At 39.8% G+C, this 21432-nt stretch overlaps 1 protein-coding gene across 2 annotated transcripts in view; it reads right to left on the bottom strand.

Moving 5' to 3' along the window:
* The window catches only part of LOC311223266 (actin filament-associated protein 1-like 2), a 149394-nt gene that overhangs the window by 75219 nt on the left and 52743 nt on the right, over positions 1-21432 (bottom strand). For both annotated transcript variants that reach the window (XM_084308051.1, XM_084308052.1), the window contains exon 2: positions 17325-17459. In XM_084308051.1, the coding sequence (XP_084164177.1) occupies positions 17325-17459 (135 nt within the window). The remainder of the gene's footprint in view (positions 1-17324; positions 17460-21432) is intronic.

Raw genomic sequence — 21432 nt, 5'->3', positions numbered from 1 at the left:
ACCTATACTGCCATCTACTGTAGCCTATACTGTTATCTACTGTAACCTATACTGTCATCTACTGTAGCCTATACTGTCATCTACTGTAGCCTATACTGTCATCTACTGTAGCCTATACTGTCATCTACTGTAGCTATACTGTTATCTACTGTAGCCTATACTGTCATCTACTGTAGCCTATACTGTCATCTACTGTAGCCTATACTGTCATCTACTGTAGCTATACTGTCATCTACTGTAGCCTATACTGTCATCTACTGTAACCTATACTGTTATCTACTGTAACATATACTGTCATCTACTGTAACCTATACTGTCATCTACTGTAACATATACTGTCATCTACTGTAACCTATACTGTTATCTACTGTAGCCTATACTGTTATCTACTGTAGCCTATACTGTTATCTACTGTAGCCTATACTGTCATCTACTGTAGCCTATACTGTTATCTACTGTAGCCTATACTGTCATCTACTGTAGCCTATACTGTCATCTACTGTAGCCTATACTGTCATCTACTGTAACCTATACTGTTATCTACTGTAGCCTATACTGTTATCTACTGTAGCCTATACTGTCATCTACTGTAGCCTATACTGTTATCTACTGTAGCCTATACTGTCATCTACTGTAGCCTATACTGTTGTCATCTACTGTAACCTATACTGCCATCTACTGTAGCCTATACTGTCATCTACTGTAGCCTATACTGTCATCTACTGTAGCCTATACTGTCATCTACTGTAGCCTATACTGTCATCTACTGTAGCCTATACTGTCATCTACTGTAGCCTATACTGTCATCTACTGTAGCCTATACTGTCATCTACTGTAGCCTATACTGTCATCTACTGTAGCCTATACTGTCATCTACTGTAGCCTATACTGTCATCTACTGTAACCTATACTGTCATCTACTGTAGCCTATACTGTCATCTACTGTAGCCTATACTGTCATCTACTGTAGCCTATACTGTCATCTACTGTAGCCTATACTGTCATCTACTGTAGCTATACTGTTATCTACTGTAACCTATACTGTCATCTACTGTAGCCTATACTGTCATCTACTGTAGCCTATACTGTCATTTACTGTAGCCTATACTCTCATCTACTGTAGCTATACTGTCATCTACTGTAGCCTATACTGTCATCTACTGTAACCTATACTGTCATCTACTGTAGCCTATACTGTCATCTACTGTAACTTATACTGTCATCTACTGTAGCCTATACTGTCATCTACTGTAGCCTATACTGTTATCTACTGTAGCCTATACTGTCATCTACTGTAGCCTATACTGTTATCTACTGTAGCTATACTGTCATCTACTGTAGCTATACTGTCATCTACTGTAGCCTATACTGTTATCTACTGTAGCCTATACTGTTATCTACTGTAGCCTATACTGTTATCTACTGTAGCCTATACTGTCATCTACTGTAGCTATACTGTTATCTACTGTAGCCTATACTGTCATCTACTGTAGCCTATACTGTCATCTACTGTAGCCTATACTGTTATCTACTGTAGCCTATACTGTCATCTACTGTAGCCTATACTGTTATCTACTGTAGCCTATACTGTTATATACTGTAACATATACTGTTATCTACTGTAGCCTATACTGTCATCTACTGTAACCTATACTGTCATCTACTGTAACCTATACTGTCATCTACTGTAACCTATACTGTTATCTACTGTAGCCTATACTGTCATCTACTGTAGCCTATACTGTTATCTACTGTAGCTATACTGTTATCTACTGTAGCCTATACTGTTATCTACTGTAGCTATACTGTCATCTACTGTAGCTATACTGTTATCTACTGTAGCTATACTGTCATCTACTGTAGCTATACTGTCATCTACTGTAGCTCTACTGTAGCTATACTGTTATCTACTGTAGCTATACTGTTATCTACTGTAGCCTATACTGTTATCTACTGTAGCTATACTGTCATCTACTGTAGCTATACTGTCATCTACTGTAGCTATACTGTTATCTACTGTAGCTATACTGTTATCTACTGTAGCCTATACTGTTATCTACTGTAGCTATACTGTCATCTACTGTAACTATACTGTCATCTACTGTAGCTATACTGTTATCTACTGTAGCTATACTGTTATCTACTGTAGCCTATACTGTTATCTACTGTAGCCTATACTGTTATCTACTGTAGCCTATACTGTCATCTACTGTAGCTATACTGTTATCTACTGTAGCTATACTGTTATCTACTGTAGCCTATACTGTTATCTACTGTAGCTATACTGTCATCTACTGTAGCTATACTGTCATCTACTGTAGCTATACTGTTATCTACTGTAGCCTATACTGTTATCTACTGTAGCTATACTGTTATCTACTGTAGCTATACTGTCATCTACTGTAGCCTATACTGTTATCTACTGTAGCCTATACTGCCATCTACTGTAGCCTATACTGTTATCTACTGTAGCCTATACTGTCATCTACTGTAGCCTATACTGTTATCTACTGTAGCTATACTGTTATCTACTGTAACATATACTGTCATCTACTGTAGCCTATACTGTCATCTACTGTAGCCTATACTGTCATCTACTGTAGCCTATACTGTCATCTACTGTAGCTATACTGTCATCTACTGTAGCCTATACTGTTATCTACTGTAGCTATACTGTCATCTACTGTAGCCTATACTGTCATCTACTGTAACCTATACTGTCATCTACTGTAACCTATACTGTCATCTACTGTAGCCTATACTGTCATCTACTGTAACTTATACTGTCATCTACTGTAGCCTATACTGTCATCTACTGTAGCCTATACTGTTATCTACTGTAGCCTATACTGTCATCTACTGTAGCCTATACTGTTATCTACTGTAGCTATACTGTCATCTACTGTAGCTATACTGTCATCTACTGTAGCCTATACTGTTATCTACTGTAGCCTATACTGTTATCTACTGTAGCCTATACTGTTATCTACTGTAGCCTATACTGTCATCTACTGTAGCTATACTGTTATCTACTGTAGCCTATACTGTCATCTACTGTAGCCTATACTGTCATCTACTGTAGCCTATACTGTTATCTACTGTAGCCTATACTGTCATCTACTGTAGCCTATACTGTTATCTACTGTAGCCTATACTGTTATATACTGTAACATATACTGTTATCTACTGTAGCCTATACTGTCATCTACTGTAACCTATACTGTCATCTACTGTAACCTATACTGTCATCTACTGTAACCTATACTGTTATCTACTGTAGCCTATACTGTCATCTACTGTAGCCTATACTGTTATCTACTGTAACCTATACTGTCATCTACTGTAGCCTATACTGTCATCTACTGTAGCCTATACTGTCATCTACTGTAGCCTATACTGTCATCTACTGTAGCCTATACTGTCATCTACTGTAGCTATACTGTTATCTACTGTAACCTATACTGTCATCTACTGTAGCCTATACTGTCATCTACTGTAGCCTATACTGTCATTTACTGTAGCCTATACTGTCATCTACTGTAGCTATACTGTCATCTACTGTAGCCTATACTGTCATCTACTGTAACCTATACTGTCATCTACTGTAGCCTATACTGTCATCTACTGTAACTTATACTGTCATCTACTGTAGCCTATACTGTCATCTACTGTAGCCTATACTGTTATCTACTGTAGCCTATACTGTCATCTACTGTAGCCTATACTGTTATCTACTGTAGCTATACTGTCATCTACTGTAGCTATACTGTCATCTACTGTAGCCTATACTGTTATCTACTGTAGCCTATACTGTTATCTACTGTAGCCTATACTGTTATCTACTGTAGCCTATACTGTCATCTACTGTAGCTATACTGTTATCTACTGTAGCCTATACTGTCATCTACTGTAGCCTATACTGTCATCTACTGTAGCCTATACTGTTATCTACTGTAGCCTATACTGTCATCTACTGTAGCCTATACTGTTATATACTGTAACATATACTGTTATCTACTGTAGCCTATACTGTCATCTACTGTAACCTATACTGTCATCTACTGTAACCTATACTGTCATCTACTGTAACCTATACTGTTATCTACTGTAGCCTATACTGTCATCTACTGTAGCCTATACTGTTATCTACTGTAGCTATACTGTTATCTACTGTAGCCTATACTGTTATCTACTGTAGCTATACTGTCATCTACTGTAGCTATACTGTTATCTACTGTAGCTATACTGTCATCTACTGTAGCTATACTGTCATCTACTGTAGCTCTACTGTAGCTATACTGTTATCTACTGTAGCTATACTGTTATCTACTGTAGCCTATACTGTTATCTACTGTAGCTATACTGTCATCTACTGTAGCTATACTGTCATCTACTGTAGCTATACTGTTATCTACTGTAGCTATACTGTTATCTACTGTAGCCTATACTGTTATCTACTGTAGCTATACTGTCATCTACTGTAACTATACTGTCATCTACTGTAGCTATACTGTTATCTACTGTAGCTATACTGTTATCTACTGTAGCCTATACTGTTATCTACTGTAGCCTATACTGTTATCTACTGTAGCCTATACTGTCATCTACTGTAGCTATACTGTTATCTACTGTAGCTATACTGTTATCTACTGTAGCCTATACTGTTATCTACTGTAGCTATACTGTCATCTACTGTAGCTATACTGTCATCTACTGTAGCTATACTGTTATCTACTGTAGCCTATACTGTTATCTACTGTAGCTATACTGTTATCTACTGTAGCTATACTGTCATCTACTGTAGCCTATACTGTTATCTACTGTAGCCTATACTGCCATCTACTGTAGCCTATACTGTTATCTACTGTAGCCTATACTGTCATCTACTGTAGCCTATACTGTTATCTACTGTAGCTATACTGTTATCTACTGTAACATATACTGTCATCTACTGTAGCCTATACTGTCATCTACTGTAGCCTATACTGTCATCTACTGTAGCCTATACTGTCATCTACTGTAGCTATACTGTCATCTACTGTAGCCTATACTGTTATCTACTGTAGCTATACTGTCATCTACTGTAGCCTATACTGTCATCTACTGTAACCTATACTGTCATCTACTGTAGCCTATACTGTCATCTACTGTAGCCTATACTGCCATCTACTGTAGCATATACTGTTATCTACTGTAGCCTATACTGTTATCTACTGTAGCCTATACTGCCATCTACTGTAGCCTATACTGTCATCTACTGTAACCTATACTGTCATCTACTGTAGCCTATACTGTCATCTACTGTAGCCTATACTGTTGTCATCTACTGTAACCTATACTGTCATCTACTGTAGCTATACTGTTGTCATCTACTGTAACCTATACTGTCATCTACTGTAACCTATACTGTCATCTACTGTAGCCTATACTGTTGTCATCTACTGTAACCTATACTGTCATCTACTGTAGCCTATACTGTTATCTACTGTAGCCTATACTGTTATCTACTGTAGCCTATACTGTTATCTACTGTAGCCTATACTGTTATCTACTGTAGCCTATACTGTTATCTACTGTAGCCTATACTGTCATCTACTGTAGCTATACTGTCATCTACTGTAGCCTATACTGTCATCTACTGTAGCATATACTGTCATCTACTGTAGCCTATACTGTCATCTACTGTAGCTATACTGTCATCTACTGTAGCCTATACTGTTATCTACTGTAGCTATACTGTCATCTACTGTAGCCTATACTGTCATCTACTGTAACCTATACTGTCATCTACTGTAGCCTATACTGTCATCTACTGTAGCCTATACTGCCATCTACTGTAGCCTATACTGTTATCTACTGTAGCCTATACTGTTATCTACTGTAGCCTATACTGTTATCTACTGTAGCCTATACTGTCATCTACTGTAGCCTATACTGTCATCTACTGTCACCTATACTGTCATCTACTGTAGCCTATACTGTTGTCATCTACTGTAACCTATACTGTCATCTACTGTAGCTATACTGTCATCTACTGTAGCCTATACTGTTATCTACTGTAGCTATACTGTCATCTACTGTAGCTATACTGTCATCTACTGTAGCCTATACTGTTATCTACTGTAGCTATACTGTCATCTACTGTAGCTATACTGTCATCTACTGTAGCCTATACTGTTATCTACTGTAGCCTATACTGTCATCTACTGTAACCTATACTGTCATCTACTGTAGCCTATACTGTTGTCATCTACTGTAACCTATACTGTCATCTACTGTAGCTATACTGTCATCTACTGTAGCCTATACTGTTATCTACTGTAGCTATACTGTCATCTACTGTAGCCTATACTGTTATCTACTGTAGCCTATACTGTCATCTACTGTAACCTATACTGTTATCTACTGTAACATATACTGTTATCTACTGTAGCCTATACTGTCATCTACTGTAGCCTATACTGTCATCTACTGTAGCCTATACTGTTGTCATCTACTGTAAGCTATACTGTCATCTACTGTAGCCTATACTGTTGTCATCTACTGTAACCTATACTGTCATCTACTGTAGCCTATACTGTCATCTACTGTAACCTATACTGTTATCTACTGTAGCCTATACTGTTGTCATCTACTGTAACCTATACTGTCATCTACTGTAGCCTATACTGTCATCTACTGTAGCCTATACTGTCATCTACTGTAGCCTATACTGTTGTCATCTACTGTAACCTATACTGTCATCTACTGTAACATATACTGTCATCTACTGTAGCCTATACTGTCATCTACTGTAGCTATACTGTCATCTACTGTAGCCTATACTGTTGTCATCTACTGTAACCTATACTGTCATCTACTGTAAGCTATACTGTCATCTACTGTAGCCTATACTGTCATCTACTGTAGCTATACTGTCATCTACTGTAGCCTATACTGTCATCTACTGTAGCCTATACTGTCATCTACTGTAACCTATACTGTCATCTACTGTAACCTATACTGTCATCTACTGTAGCCTATACTGTTGTCATCTACTGTAACCTATACTGTCATCTACTGTAGCTATACTGTCATCTACTGTAGCCTATACTGTTATCTACTGTAGCCTATACTGTCATCTACTGTAACCTATACTGTTATCTACTGTAACATATACTGTTATCTACTGTAGCCTATACTGTCATCTACTGTAGCCTATACTGTCATCTACTGTAGCCTATACTGTTGTCATCTACTGTAAGCTATACTGTCATCTACTGTAACATATACTGTCATCTACTGTAGCCTATACTGTCATCTACTGTAGCCTATACTGTTGTCATCTACTGTAAGCTATACTGTCATCTACTGTAACCTATACTGTCATCTACTGTAACCTATACTGTCATCTACTGTAGCCTATACTGTCATCTACTGTAGATATACTGTCATCTACTGTAGCCTATACTGTCATCTACTGTAACCTATACTGTTATCTACTGTAGCCTATACTGTCATCTACTGTAGCCTATACTGTTGTCATCTACTGTAAGCTATACTGTCATCTACTGTCACCTATACTGTCATCTACTGTCACCTATACTGTCATCTACTGTAGCCTATACTGTCATCTACTGTAGCCTATACTGTCATCTACTGTAGCCTATACTGTTATCTACTGTAGCCTATACTGTTATCTACTGTAACCTATACTGTCATCTACTGTAGCTATACTGTCATCTACTGTAGCCTATACTGTCATAATCTACTGTAGCCTATACTGTTATCTACTGTAGCCTATACTGTCATAATCTACTGTAGCCTATACTGTCATCTACTGTAGCCTATACCGTTGGCATCTACTGTAGCCTATACTGTTATCTACTGTAGCCTATACTGTCATAATCTACTGTAGCCTATACTGTCATCTACTGTAGCCTATACTGTTATCTACTGTAGCCTATACCGTTGGCATCTACTGTAGCCTATACTGTCATCTACTGTAGCCTATACTGTTATCTACTGTAGCCTATACTGTCATCTACTGTAGCCTATACTGTTATCTACTGTAGCTATACTGTCATCTACTGTAGCTATACTGTCATCTACTGTAGCCTATACTGTTATCTACTGTAGCCTATACTGTTATCTACTGTAGCCTATACTGTTATCTACTGTAGCCTATACTGTCATCTACTGTAGCTATACTGTTATCTACTGTAGCCTATACTGTCATCTACTGTAGCCTATACTGTCATCTACTGTAGCCTATACTGTTATCTACTGTAGCCTATACTGTCATCTACTGTAGCCTATACTGTTATCTACTGTAGCCTATACTGTTATATACTGTAACATATACTGTTATCTACTGTAGCCTATACTGTCATCTACTGTAACCTATACTGTCATCTACTGTAACCTATACTGTCATCTACTGTAACCTATACTGTTATCTACTGTAGCCTATACTGTCATCTACTGTAGCCTATACTGTTATCTACTGTAGCTATACTGTTATCTACTGTAGCCTATACTGTTATCTACTGTAGCTATACTGTCATCTACTGTAGCTATACTGTTATCTACTGTAGCTATACTGTCATCTACTGTAGCTATACTGTCATCTACTGTAGCTCTACTGTAGCTATACTGTTATCTACTGTAGCTATACTGTTATCTACTGTAGCCTATACTGTTATCTACTGTAGCTATACTGTCATCTACTGTAGCTATACTGTCATCTACTGTAGCTATACTGTTATCTACTGTAGCTATACTGTTATCTACTGTAGCCTATACTGTTATCTACTGTAGCTATACTGTCATCTACTGTAACTATACTGTCATCTACTGTAGCTATACTGTTATCTACTGTAGCTATACTGTTATCTACTGTAGCCTATACTGTTATCTACTGTAGCCTATACTGTTATCTACTGTAGCCTATACTGTCATCTACTGTAGCTATACTGTTATCTACTGTAGCTATACTGTTATCTACTGTAGCCTATACTGTTATCTACTGTAGCTATACTGTCATCTACTGTAGCTATACTGTCATCTACTGTAGCTATACTGTTATCTACTGTAGCCTATACTGTTATCTACTGTAGCTATACTGTTATCTACTGTAGCTATACTGTCATCTACTGTAGCCTATACTGTTATCTACTGTAGCCTATACTGCCATCTACTGTAGCCTATACTGTTATCTACTGTAGCCTATACTGTCATCTACTGTAGCCTATACTGTTATCTACTGTAGCTATACTGTTATCTACTGTAACATATACTGTCATCTACTGTAGCCTATACTGTCATCTACTGTAGCCTATACTGTCATCTACTGTAGCCTATACTGTCATCTACTGTAGCTATACTGTCATCTACTGTAGCCTATACTGTTATCTACTGTAGCTATACTGTCATCTACTGTAGCCTATACTGTCATCTACTGTAACCTATACTGTCATCTACTGTAACCTATACTGTCATCTACTGTAGCCTATACTGTCATCTACTGTAACTTATACTGTCATCTACTGTAGCCTATACTGTCATCTACTGTAGCCTATACTGTTATCTACTGTAGCCTATACTGTCATCTACTGTAGCCTATACTGTTATCTACTGTAGCTATACTGTCATCTACTGTAGCTATACTGTCATCTACTGTAGCCTATACTGTTATCTACTGTAGCCTATACTGTTATCTACTGTAGCCTATACTGTTATCTACTGTAGCCTATACTGTCATCTACTGTAGCTATACTGTTATCTACTGTAGCCTATACTGTCATCTACTGTAGCCTATACTGTCATCTACTGTAGCCTATACTGTTATCTACTGTAGCCTATACTGTCATCTACTGTAGCCTATACTGTTATCTACTGTAGCCTATACTGTTATATACTGTAACATATACTGTTATCTACTGTAGCCTATACTGTCATCTACTGTAACCTATACTGTCATCTACTGTAACCTATACTGTCATCTACTGTAACCTATACTGTTATCTACTGTAGCCTATACTGTCATCTACTGTAGCCTATACTGTTATCTACTGTAACCTATACTGTCATCTACTGTAGCCTATACTGTCATCTACTGTAGCCTATACTGTCATCTACTGTAGCCTATACTGTCATCTACTGTAGCCTATACTGTCATCTACTGTAGCTATACTGTTATCTACTGTAACCTATACTGTCATCTACTGTAGCCTATACTGTCATCTACTGTAGCCTATACTGTCATTTACTGTAGCCTATACTGTCATCTACTGTAGCTATACTGTCATCTACTGTAGCCTATACTGTCATCTACTGTAACCTATACTGTCATCTACTGTAGCCTATACTGTCATCTACTGTAACTTATACTGTCATCTACTGTAGCCTATACTGTCATCTACTGTAGCCTATACTGTTATCTACTGTAGCCTATACTGTCATCTACTGTAGCCTATACTGTTATCTACTGTAGCTATACTGTCATCTACTGTAGCTATACTGTCATCTACTGTAGCCTATACTGTTATCTACTGTAGCCTATACTGTTATCTACTGTAGCCTATACTGTTATCTACTGTAGCCTATACTGTCATCTACTGTAGCTATACTGTTATCTACTGTAGCCTATACTGTCATCTACTGTAGCCTATACTGTCATCTACTGTAGCCTATACTGTTATCTACTGTAGCCTATACTGTCATCTACTGTAGCCTATACTGTTATCTACTGTAGCCTATACTGTTATATACTGTAACATATACTGTTATCTACTGTAGCCTATACTGTCATCTACTGTAACCTATACTGTCATCTACTGTAACCTATACTGTCATCTACTGTAACCTATACTGTTATCTACTGTAGCCTATACTGTCATCTACTGTAGCCTATACTGTTATCTACTGTAGCTATACTGTTATCTACTGTAGCCTATACTGTTATCTACTGTAGCTATACTGTCATCTACTGTAGCTATACTGTTATCTACTGTAGCTATACTGTCATCTACTGTAGCTATACTGTCATCTACTGTAGCTCTACTGTAGCTATACTGTTATCTACTGTAGCTATACTGTTATCTACTGTAGCCTATACTGTTATCTACTGTAGCTATACTGTCATCTACTGTAGCTATACTGTCATCTACTGTAGCTATACTGTTATCTACTGTAGCTATACTGTTATCTACTGTAGCCTATACTGTTATCTACTGTAGCTATACTGTCATCTACTGTAACTATACTGTCATCTACTGTAGCTATACTGTTATCTACTGTAGCTATACTGTTATCTACTGTAGCCTATACTGTTATCTACTGTAGCCTATACTGTTATCTACTGTAGCCTATACTGTCATCTACTGTAGCTATACTGTTATCTACTGTAGCTATACTGTTATCTACTGTAGCCTATACTGTTATCTACTGTAGCTATACTGTCATCTACTGTAGCTATACTGTCATCTACTGTAGCTATACTGTTATCTACTGTAGCCTATACTGTTATCTACTGTAGCTATACTGTTATCTACTGTAGCTATACTGTCATCTACTGTAGCCTATACTGTTATCTACTGTAGCCTATACTGCCATCTACTGTAGCCTATACTGTTATCTACTGTAGCCTATACTGTCATCTACTGTAGCCTATACTGTTATCTACTGTAGCTATACTGTTATCTACTGTAACATATACTGTCATCTACTGTAGCCTATACTGTCATCTACTGTAGCCTATACTGTCATCTACTGTAGCCTATACTGTCATCTACTGTAGCTATACTGTCATCTACTGTAGCCTATACTGTTATCTACTGTAGCTATACTGTCATCTACTGTAGCCTATACTGTCATCTACTGTAACCTATACTGTCATCTACTGTAGCCTATACTGTCATCTACTGTAGCCTATACTGCCATCTACTGTAGCATATACTGTTATCTACTGTAGCCTATACTGTTATCTACTGTAGCCTATACTGCCATCTACTGTAGCCTATACTGTCATCTACTGTAACCTATACTGTCATCTACTGTAGCCTATACTGTCATCTACTGTAGCCTATACTGTTGTCATCTACTGTAACCTATACTGTCATCTACTGTAGCTATACTGTTGTCATCTACTGTAACCTATACTGTCATCTACTGTAACCTATACTGTCATCTACTGTAGCCTATACTGTTGTCATCTACTGTAACCTATACTGTCATCTACTGTAGCCTATACTGTTATCTACTGTAGCCTATACTGTTATCTACTGTAGCCTATACTGTTATCTACTGTAGCCTATACTGTTATCTACTGTAGCCTATACTGTTATCTACTGTAGCCTATACTGTCATCTACTGTAGCTATACTGTCATCTACTGTAGCCTATACTGTCATCTACTGTAGCATATACTGTCATCTACTGTAGCCTATACTGTCATCTACTGTAGCTATACTGTCATCTACTGTAGCCTATACTGTTATCTACTGTAGCTATACTGTCATCTACTGTAGCCTATACTGTCATCTACTGTAACCTATACTGTCATCTACTGTAGCCTATACTGTCATCTACTGTAGCCTATACTGCCATCTACTGTAGCCTATACTGTTATCTACTGTAGCCTATACTGTTATCTACTGTAGCCTATACTGTTATCTACTGTAGCCTATACTGTCATCTACTGTAGCCTATACTGTCATCTACTGTCACCTATACTGTCATCTACTGTAGCCTATACTGTTGTCATCTACTGTAACCTATACTGTCATCTACTGTAGCTATACTGTCATCTACTGTAGCCTATACTGTTATCTACTGTAGCTATACTGTCATCTACTGTAGCTATACTGTCATCTACTGTAGCCTATACTGTTATCTACTGTAGCTATACTGTCATCTACTGTAGCTATACTGTCATCTACTGTAGCCTATACTGTTATCTACTGTAGCCTATACTGTCATCTACTGTAACCTATACTGTCATCTACTGTAGCCTATACTGTTGTCATCTACTGTAACCTATACTGTCATCTACTGTAGCTATACTGTCATCTACTGTAGCCTATACTGTTATCTACTGTAGCTATACTGTCATCTACTGTAGCCTATACTGTTATCTACTGTAGCCTATACTGTCATCTACTGTAACCTATACTGTTATCTACTGTAACATATACTGTTATCTACTGTAGCCTATACTGTCATCTACTGTAGCCTATACTGTCATCTACTGTAGCCTATACTGTTGTCATCTACTGTAAGCTATACTGTCATCTACTGTAGCCTATACTGTTGTCATCTACTGTAACCTATACTGTCATCTACTGTAGCCTATACTGTCATCTACTGTAACCTATACTGTTATCTACTGTAGCCTATACTGTTGTCATCTACTGTAACCTATACTGTCATCTACTGTAGCCTATACTGTCATCTACTGTAGCCTATACTGTCATCTACTGTAGCCTATACTGTTGTCATCTACTGTAACCTATACTGTCATCTACTGTAACATATACTGTCATCTACTGTAGCCTATACTGTCATCTACTGTAGCTATACTGTCATCTACTGTAGCCTATACTGTTGTCATCTACTGTAACCTATACTGTCATCTACTGTAAGCTATACTGTCATCTACTGTAGCCTATACTGTCATCTACTGTAGCTATACTGTCATCTACTGTAGCCTATACTGTCATCTACTGTAGCCTATACTGTCATCTACTGTAACCTATACTGTCATCTACTGTAACCTATACTGTCATCTACTGTAGCCTATACTGTTGTCATCTACTGTAACCTATACTGTCATCTACTGTAGCTATACTGTCATCTACTGTAGCCTATACTGTTATCTACTGTAGCCTATACTGTCATCTACTGTAACCTATACTGTTATCTACTGTAACATATACTGTTATCTACTGTAGCCTATACTGTCATCTACTGTAGCCTATACTGTCATCTACTGTAGCCTATACTGTTGTCATCTACTGTAAGCTATACTGTCATCTACTGTAACATATACTGTCATCTACTGTAGCCTATACTGTCATCTACTGTAGCCTATACTGTTGTCATCTACTGTAAGCTATACTGTCATCTACTGTAACCTATACTGTCATCTACTGTAACCTATACTGTCATCTACTGTAACCTATACTGTCATCTACTGTAGCCTATACTGTCATCTACTGTAGATATACTGTCATCTACTGTAGCCTATACTGTCATCTACTGTAACCTATACTGTTATCTACTGTAGCCTATACTGTCATCTACTGTAGCCTATACTGTTGTCATCTACTGTAAGCTATACTGTCATCTACTGTCACCTATACTGTCATCTACTGTCACCTATACTGTCATCTACTGTAGCCTATACTGTCATCTACTGTAGCCTATACTGTCATCTACTGTAGCCTATACTGTTATCTACTGTAGCCTATACTGTTATCTACTGTAACCTATACTGTCATCTACTGTAGCTATACTGTCATCTACTGTAGCCTATACTGTCATAATCTACTGTAGCCTATACTGTTATCTACTGTAGCCTATACTGTCATAATCTACTGTAGCCTATACTGTCATCTACTGTAGCCTATACCGTTGGCATCTACTGTAGCCTATACTGTTATCTACTGTAGCCTATACTGTCATAATCTACTGTAGCCTATACTGTCATCTACTGTAGCCTATACTGTTATCTACTGTAGCCTATACCGTTGGCATCTACTGTAGCCTATACTGTCAGTACAGTATATAATACAGTAGTATTAACAGTAGTAATAGTAGTGGTAGTAACAGTACCATACTGTAAGCAGTAGTAGTAGCAGCAGCAGCAGCAGCAGCAGTAGTAGTAGTAGTAGTAGTAGTAGTAGTAGTAGTAGTAGTAGTAGTAGTAGTAGTAGTAGTAGTAGTAGTAGTATTAACAGTAGTAGCAGTAGTATTAACAGTAGTAGTAGTAGTTGATTGATTATTTTATTTCCCCAGTGCCCAACCCTCATGGGTTTATAAGACACCAAAGATACTGTTGCAGTGTTGCATTATTACAATACATTTAATAAATGTTTCATAAATACAGATTACTCTGTCTTAAACAAAGTATTCTGCCTTCTCTCCCAAGCATGACAAATACAATCTGCTACAAAACAGTTCCCATCCTGAAGCACAAGTTGTTCATATTCATCCAGCTCAAGAAATGTTTTACTAAAAAGTACTTTCCTTACAGTACATCCTCATAAACAGGACAGTAACAGAAAATTAACCTCATTCTCAATGTCACCTAGCTCACACACCAAACAAAGTCTGTCCTCCTCTGGGGTGGCATTAAACCTGCTGGTTTCTAAGACTAGTGGTAATGTCTGGCCTCCTCTGGGGTGGCATTAAACCTGCTGGTTTGGTTTCTAAGACTAGTGGTAATGTCTGGCCTCCTCTGGGGTGGCATTAAACCTGCTGGTTTGGTTTCTAAGACTAGTGGTAATGTCTGGCCTCCTCTGGGGTGGCATTAAACCCGCTGGTTTCTAAGACTAGTGGTAATGTCTGTCCTCCTCTGGGGTGGCATTATACCTGCTGGTCTCTAGAGCTAATGGTGATGTCTGTCCTCCTCTGGGGTGGCATTATAACTGCTGGTCTCTAGAGCTAGTGGTGATGGCTGTCCTCCTCTGGGGTGGCATTATACCTGCTGGTCTCTAGGGCTAGTGGTGATGTCTGTCCTCCTCTGGGGTGGCATTATACCTGCTGGTCTCTAGGGCTAGTGGTGCCGTCTGTCCTCCTCTGGGGTGGCATTATACCTGCTGGTCTCTAGAGCTAATGGTGATGTCTGTCCTCCTCTGGGGTGGCATTATACCTGCTGGTCTCTAGAGCTAATGGTGATGTCTGTCCTCCTCTAGGTGGCATTATAACTGCTGGTCTCTAGAGCTAGTGGTAATGTCTGTCCTCCTCTGGGGTGGCATTATAACTGCTGGTCTCTAGAGCTAGTGGTGATGGCTGTCCTCCTCTGGGGTGGCATTATACCTGCTGGTCTCTAGAGCTAGTGGTGCCGTCTGTCCTCCTCTGGGGTGGCATTATACCTGCTGGTCTCTAGGGCTAGTGGTGCCGTCTGTCCTCCTCTGGGGTGGCATTAGACCTGCTGGTCTCTAGGGCTAGTGGTGCCGTCTGTCCTCCTCTGGGGTGGCATTATACCTGCTGGTCTCTAGGGCTAGTGGTGATGTCTGTCCTCCTCTGGGGTGGCATTAGACCTGCTGGTCTCTAGGGCTAGTGGTAATGTCTGTCCTCCTCTGGGGTGCCATTAAACCTGCTGGTCTCTAGAGCTAATGGTGATGTCTGTCCTCCTCTAGGTGGCATTAAACCTGCTGGTCTCTAGGGCTAGTGGTAATGTCTGTCCTCCTCTGGGGTGCCATTAAACCTGCTGGTCTCTAGGGCTAGTGGTGATGTCTGTCCTCCTCTAGGTGGCATTAAACCTGCTGGTCTCTAGGGCTAGTGGTGATGTCTGTCCTCCTCTGGGGTGGCATTAAACCTGCTGGTCTCTAGGGCTAGTGGTGATATCTCTGACCATATCTGTGCTCATAGGGATATTTTGTTTAAATTATACTTGTACTGAATATCACACAATAATCTGTTCTGAGAAATTAATGCCAAATTGTTCCCATAAATTAAGGATTTCAACTCATTAGCTCCCACCCCATATCTCCACTAATGGCCAAAAGTAAAGTTAGTTTATGGACTTCCAAAAATAATCGAATAGCTCTGTGATGCATAGTGTTGCATCTTAAATATTCACAGAAACCCCAAACACCAGAAGCATAGTCAGACACAGGACACACACGTGCATCATAGAGTTGTGTATACATATGGAATCCCAGATTACCACATTGTTCAACGTTGTTCAGTACAGATCCCAGTGCTCCACCTGACTGAGCTATTAGTAGCAGTAGTAGTAGCAGTAGTAGTAGTAGTAGTAGTAGTAGTAGTAGTAGTAGTAGTAGTAGTAGTAATAGTAGTAGGAAGTAGCAGTAGTAGTAGTAGTAGTAGTAGTAGTAGTAGTAGTAGTAGTAGTAGTAGTAGTAGTAGTAGTAGTAGTAGTAGTAGCAGTAGTAGCAGTAGTAGTGGTAGTAGTGGTAGTAGTAGTAGTAGTAGTAGTAGTAGTAGTAGTAGTAGTAGTAGTGGTAGTAACAGCTAGTAGCAATAGTAATAGTAGCAGTAGTAGCAGCAGTATCAGTAGTAGTAGTAGTAGTAGTAGTAGTAGTAGTAGTAGTAGTAGTAGTAGTAGTAGTAGTAGTAGTAGTAGTAGTAGTAGTCAAGTAGTAAATATAGCATTACCTGGTGTATCTTGTATTTGCAGCTTAGCCAGTAGTTCAGATATAGACTTCTTCTGGGCCTGGGCGATGTAGCTCAGATTCTCTGAGTCCAGGACTGACAAAAAGGACTGCAGGTCCCACATCAGTTTAACCAGCACTATAAGGAGAAACAATAGTTAATAACTGATCTGAAATCAGTTAAATTCTCATCTGGAATCAGTTTAAACAGCCCTATGGAGAGAAAAACTAGTTAACAACTGATCTAGCCATGTGCATTTTTATATGCAGCATATTCTGATAGTTTTGGTGGATGTGAAGAGGGAGAGAGACAGAGGAATGAGTGAGGGAGGGAAATAGAGCTGAGCCCAAATGTTCGAACGTTCGGACCTTCATTCGTTACGTTGCCATTCAAATCTTAATTAATGAGTTCGAACCTCGGCTTTTATATATATTTATTTATTTGTCCATTTTCGTTTTGAATTTTTTTATTTCTTTTATGCGAAAAATATATATCAGAATGTGATCTATATATCAGAATATCACAGTACTATGTTGTGTTTACAATAATTCGAAAGTCACGTGCGAACACAGACAACAACAACAACAACACAGTCTGCGATGTCGGTGGTGGAAACCAGATCCATGAGCGCTCCAGCCAGCAAACTGCCACCGGGCCTGCCTGCGCCATCGCCCGGTATCGGTGAGATAAGCGAAGCTGTGCTCTCGGTCATGACCAAGCTCCATGCAGAATCTGAGACACGCTTCGCTGAAACACAAAGAAAAGTGCTGGCGGATTTTTGTGATAACCTTCTTCGAGATATATCAGAGGAAATAAGGTTGGCGGTCGTCCCGTTGGAAGACAAGATGGAGTCGCTGCACGTTATCTCCTCGGCTAATGCTAACGAACTAGCCACGCTAACGGCGGAGGTCTCATTACAAGGCGAGAAGATGGCGGATCTGGAGTCCTCCCTGCTGGCTAGGCAGGCTGAAGTTGCCAAATTACAGTCGGTAATTGTGGAAATACAGTCCCGGGAGAGATGTTACAATATCAGGATTGTTGGAGTACCGGAGGGCAATGAGGGAGGCTGTCTCTCTGAGACCATGCCGGAATTGCTGCAAAAAATACTGGGGAATGATGTCCTCCCCACCCCTCCCGTTTGTGAGTTGGCCTACAGAGAGGGCAGGACCACTCCTGGAGTGAACAAGGAGCCGAGGCCCATTATTGTCAAGCTGAACAGGCTTCAGCAGAGGGAACTCATCATGCGGTCGGCCCGTGCCAGAAGGGGTAATCTAAGGCTTGGCGATCACAAAGTGGCCATTTTCGAAGATTTTACGCCGGAGGTTCAAGCACAGAGAGGCGAATACAAAGTGGTCTTGTCCAGGCTATGGAAACTAGGCCTGAGGCCCACGCTATTCGCTCCCGCGAAATTATCTGTGCTGGATAAGGACGATGGTCGGCGTTCATTTTGGTCGTTGGCTAAAGCGAAGGAATATCTCGAGGGGATACCCGAGACTGTAGCTTGATATCTAGTTCGGGTGAGTGACTTGGCGATGTGGGCCTGAATACATTGATAGGGCCGACTATTCACAAATACTTGCTGTCATGCCCAGACATGCTAACTGTCCACTGCCCATCCAACTAGCGGGGCTTCCCAATGACTTCTGTTACTTGCTAATGCTGTCCTCATGGTCGTACTTGTGTATCGCCTCTATGAAAGCTAGCGAGCTAGCTGAACAATGTACATAACAGACTCTAACGTGCTATCCGGATTCATCACTAGCTTACGCGCTAGCCTCGGGCTAGCTAGCGGGCTGCGTCTATCGTCTGCGCCGAGGCATTCGAGACCCGGTAATATTTACGTATTTTGGTTGTTGTTGCTGTTTAAGTGTCATCGGTTCGCACAATTCAACGGTGATCGGGTCCTTAACTAACTTCTTGTATGCTTTTATTTTTATATCCAGGCTGTTTTGAGCTTTGGGCTCCGGTAGGAGAAGATCGGTTGAATATATATATATACAATATATGATAACAGGTTGTGTCAGGTATTGCTTATTACCATCCCCGGGTTAATGAAGGTGTTTAATTCTATTCTTACATAGGTTATGTCATTCCAGCCATTGTGCCTGATCAGAGGGGCTGTTACAGGTGTGCACTTTGACCATAACCCCCTTTTTTCCCTTTCTTATTATTGTCGTTGTTTAAATGACATCTGTTTGCGCAATTTACCTGTGATCCGATCCTGCCTTAGACTATCTGCTGGTATGCTTTAATTTAATTTTGTTTTGAATTTTCCTTTATCCATTTGTGCTATAACATTGCGACGTTGATGCGCAGATTCGGAAGTAGATGGTTGCAGGGTTGATGTTGAGTTATTATATAATAATGGCTATTTTTTCCATTATAGTTATCTCATGTTAGGGCCAAGGCTCACGGTGGTTTTCAACCGATATCTTTATTGAATTTAATTTTTATTATTATTTGTGTTTATTGGACTAGTGGGGGTTTAATCAGGGGTTTATCTAGAGGGGGGTCGGAGTGGAGAGCGTCTTATTGGATCCATGACTCCAGTGGGAAATGATAGGAAGATGACCATCCTTAGTGGATGGGGCATAGGGAGGGGATTGGAGAGTGGGTATAGGAGGGTTTATAATAGGACGGGTGGGTTAGGGTTTAGAGTGGAAGGAAGGGGGGTTGTAACTGGGGTGGTATTTTTATGTGTTTTATGTACTGTTGTCTTATATGTGTGTAATTGTTCCTCCTCTGAACTCCTGGGATTGACCGTCTGGGCCCGCCTGGATCAGCGCCTCTGTACTCAGCCTGGCTGCACTGGTATGTTCTCTACGCATTTAGACAAACTCGACCATGGCTAAATTGAATATTTTAATTTGGAACGCGGGGGTCTTAACACCCCACACAAGCGTGCCAGTGTCCTTTGGTTATTGAAGAGAAGAAATATTGACATTGCTCTCCTTAGTGAGACGCATTTGTTGGTGGGTGATGTGTCAAGGCTAGCAAATCGACAATATCACCTCAGCCGATGATAAGACGAAAGGAGTCGTCATAGTTACAAGACGTAACCTTGATATCAAAGTCCTGGATGTGTGGTCGGACACGGAGGGAAGGATTACTATAGCAAAAGTTGAGTTCTCTCATAGGAAGATGGCAATAATAGCATTGTATGCCCCTAACATATTTGATTCAGCGTTCTATAATACAATCACGAAGAATATGTTGGAACTTACTGGATACGCTCTCATTGTGGGTGGCGATTTTAATGCGTGCTGGGATGCGGAGATGGATAGGTCCGGGTCCTCTGAAACAAGCGACCAAAAACGGTCCTCTAAGGCCCTCAGGATGTGGGCCCAGGACACTGGGCTCGCAGACCTATGGCGCTTATCCAATCCCACCCTCAAGGATTACTCTCACCTGTCTGCCAGACACAAAACCTTCTCTCGAATAGACTATGCATTCGCATCCCCTAATTTGTTTGATAGTTTCGACGTCTCATTGGTTCCCCTGGCTCTCTCGGACCACAAGGGGATTTTCCTTGTGGCAACCTTTGGCAGGCTCTCCACGAGAGCTCCCAGCTCTTTTAACTCAACCTTATTAAAGAACGATGATTTCTGTTCTGAGTTCAGGAGTAAACTAGCTGAATTCTTGCAGATCAATGTTGGCACGGTCGATGACCCCAGGGCCCCATGGAACGCATTGAAAGGATTTATCAGGGGTCATGTCACACTTTTCGGCTCCAACTTACGTAAATCCCGGTAAAAAAAACTAGAAGGACTGGAAACATTATATGCGGATCTATACGCATCTTTGCAAACTAACTCTAGTGAACGACTAAACACACAATGTAAGATAGTCAAGAAGGAAATAAACACCATACTTAAACAACAGTCTGAGTTCTTGATACATAGGACAAGGCAAAATTACTACTTTCACGGCTCCAGGCCTAGCCATCTATTGGCAATGAAAATACGCTCGAATGATAATTTCTCGGATATCCCCTCGATCAAGACGCGACAGGGTACAATCACTACTGATTCGAAAAAGATCAACGACACTTTTAAAGAGTTTTACTCACAGTTATATAGCTCAGAGGTTAATCTCGACGACTCTAAATTTG

The sequence above is a fragment of the Notolepis coatsorum genome (genome assembly GCF_963971535.1).
Source record: "Notolepis coatsorum genome assembly, chromosome: 2".
Classification (NCBI taxonomy): Eukaryota; Metazoa; Chordata; class Actinopteri; order Aulopiformes; family Paralepididae; genus Notolepis; species Notolepis coatsorum.
This window is presented reverse-complemented; position numbering and strand designations above follow the sequence as displayed.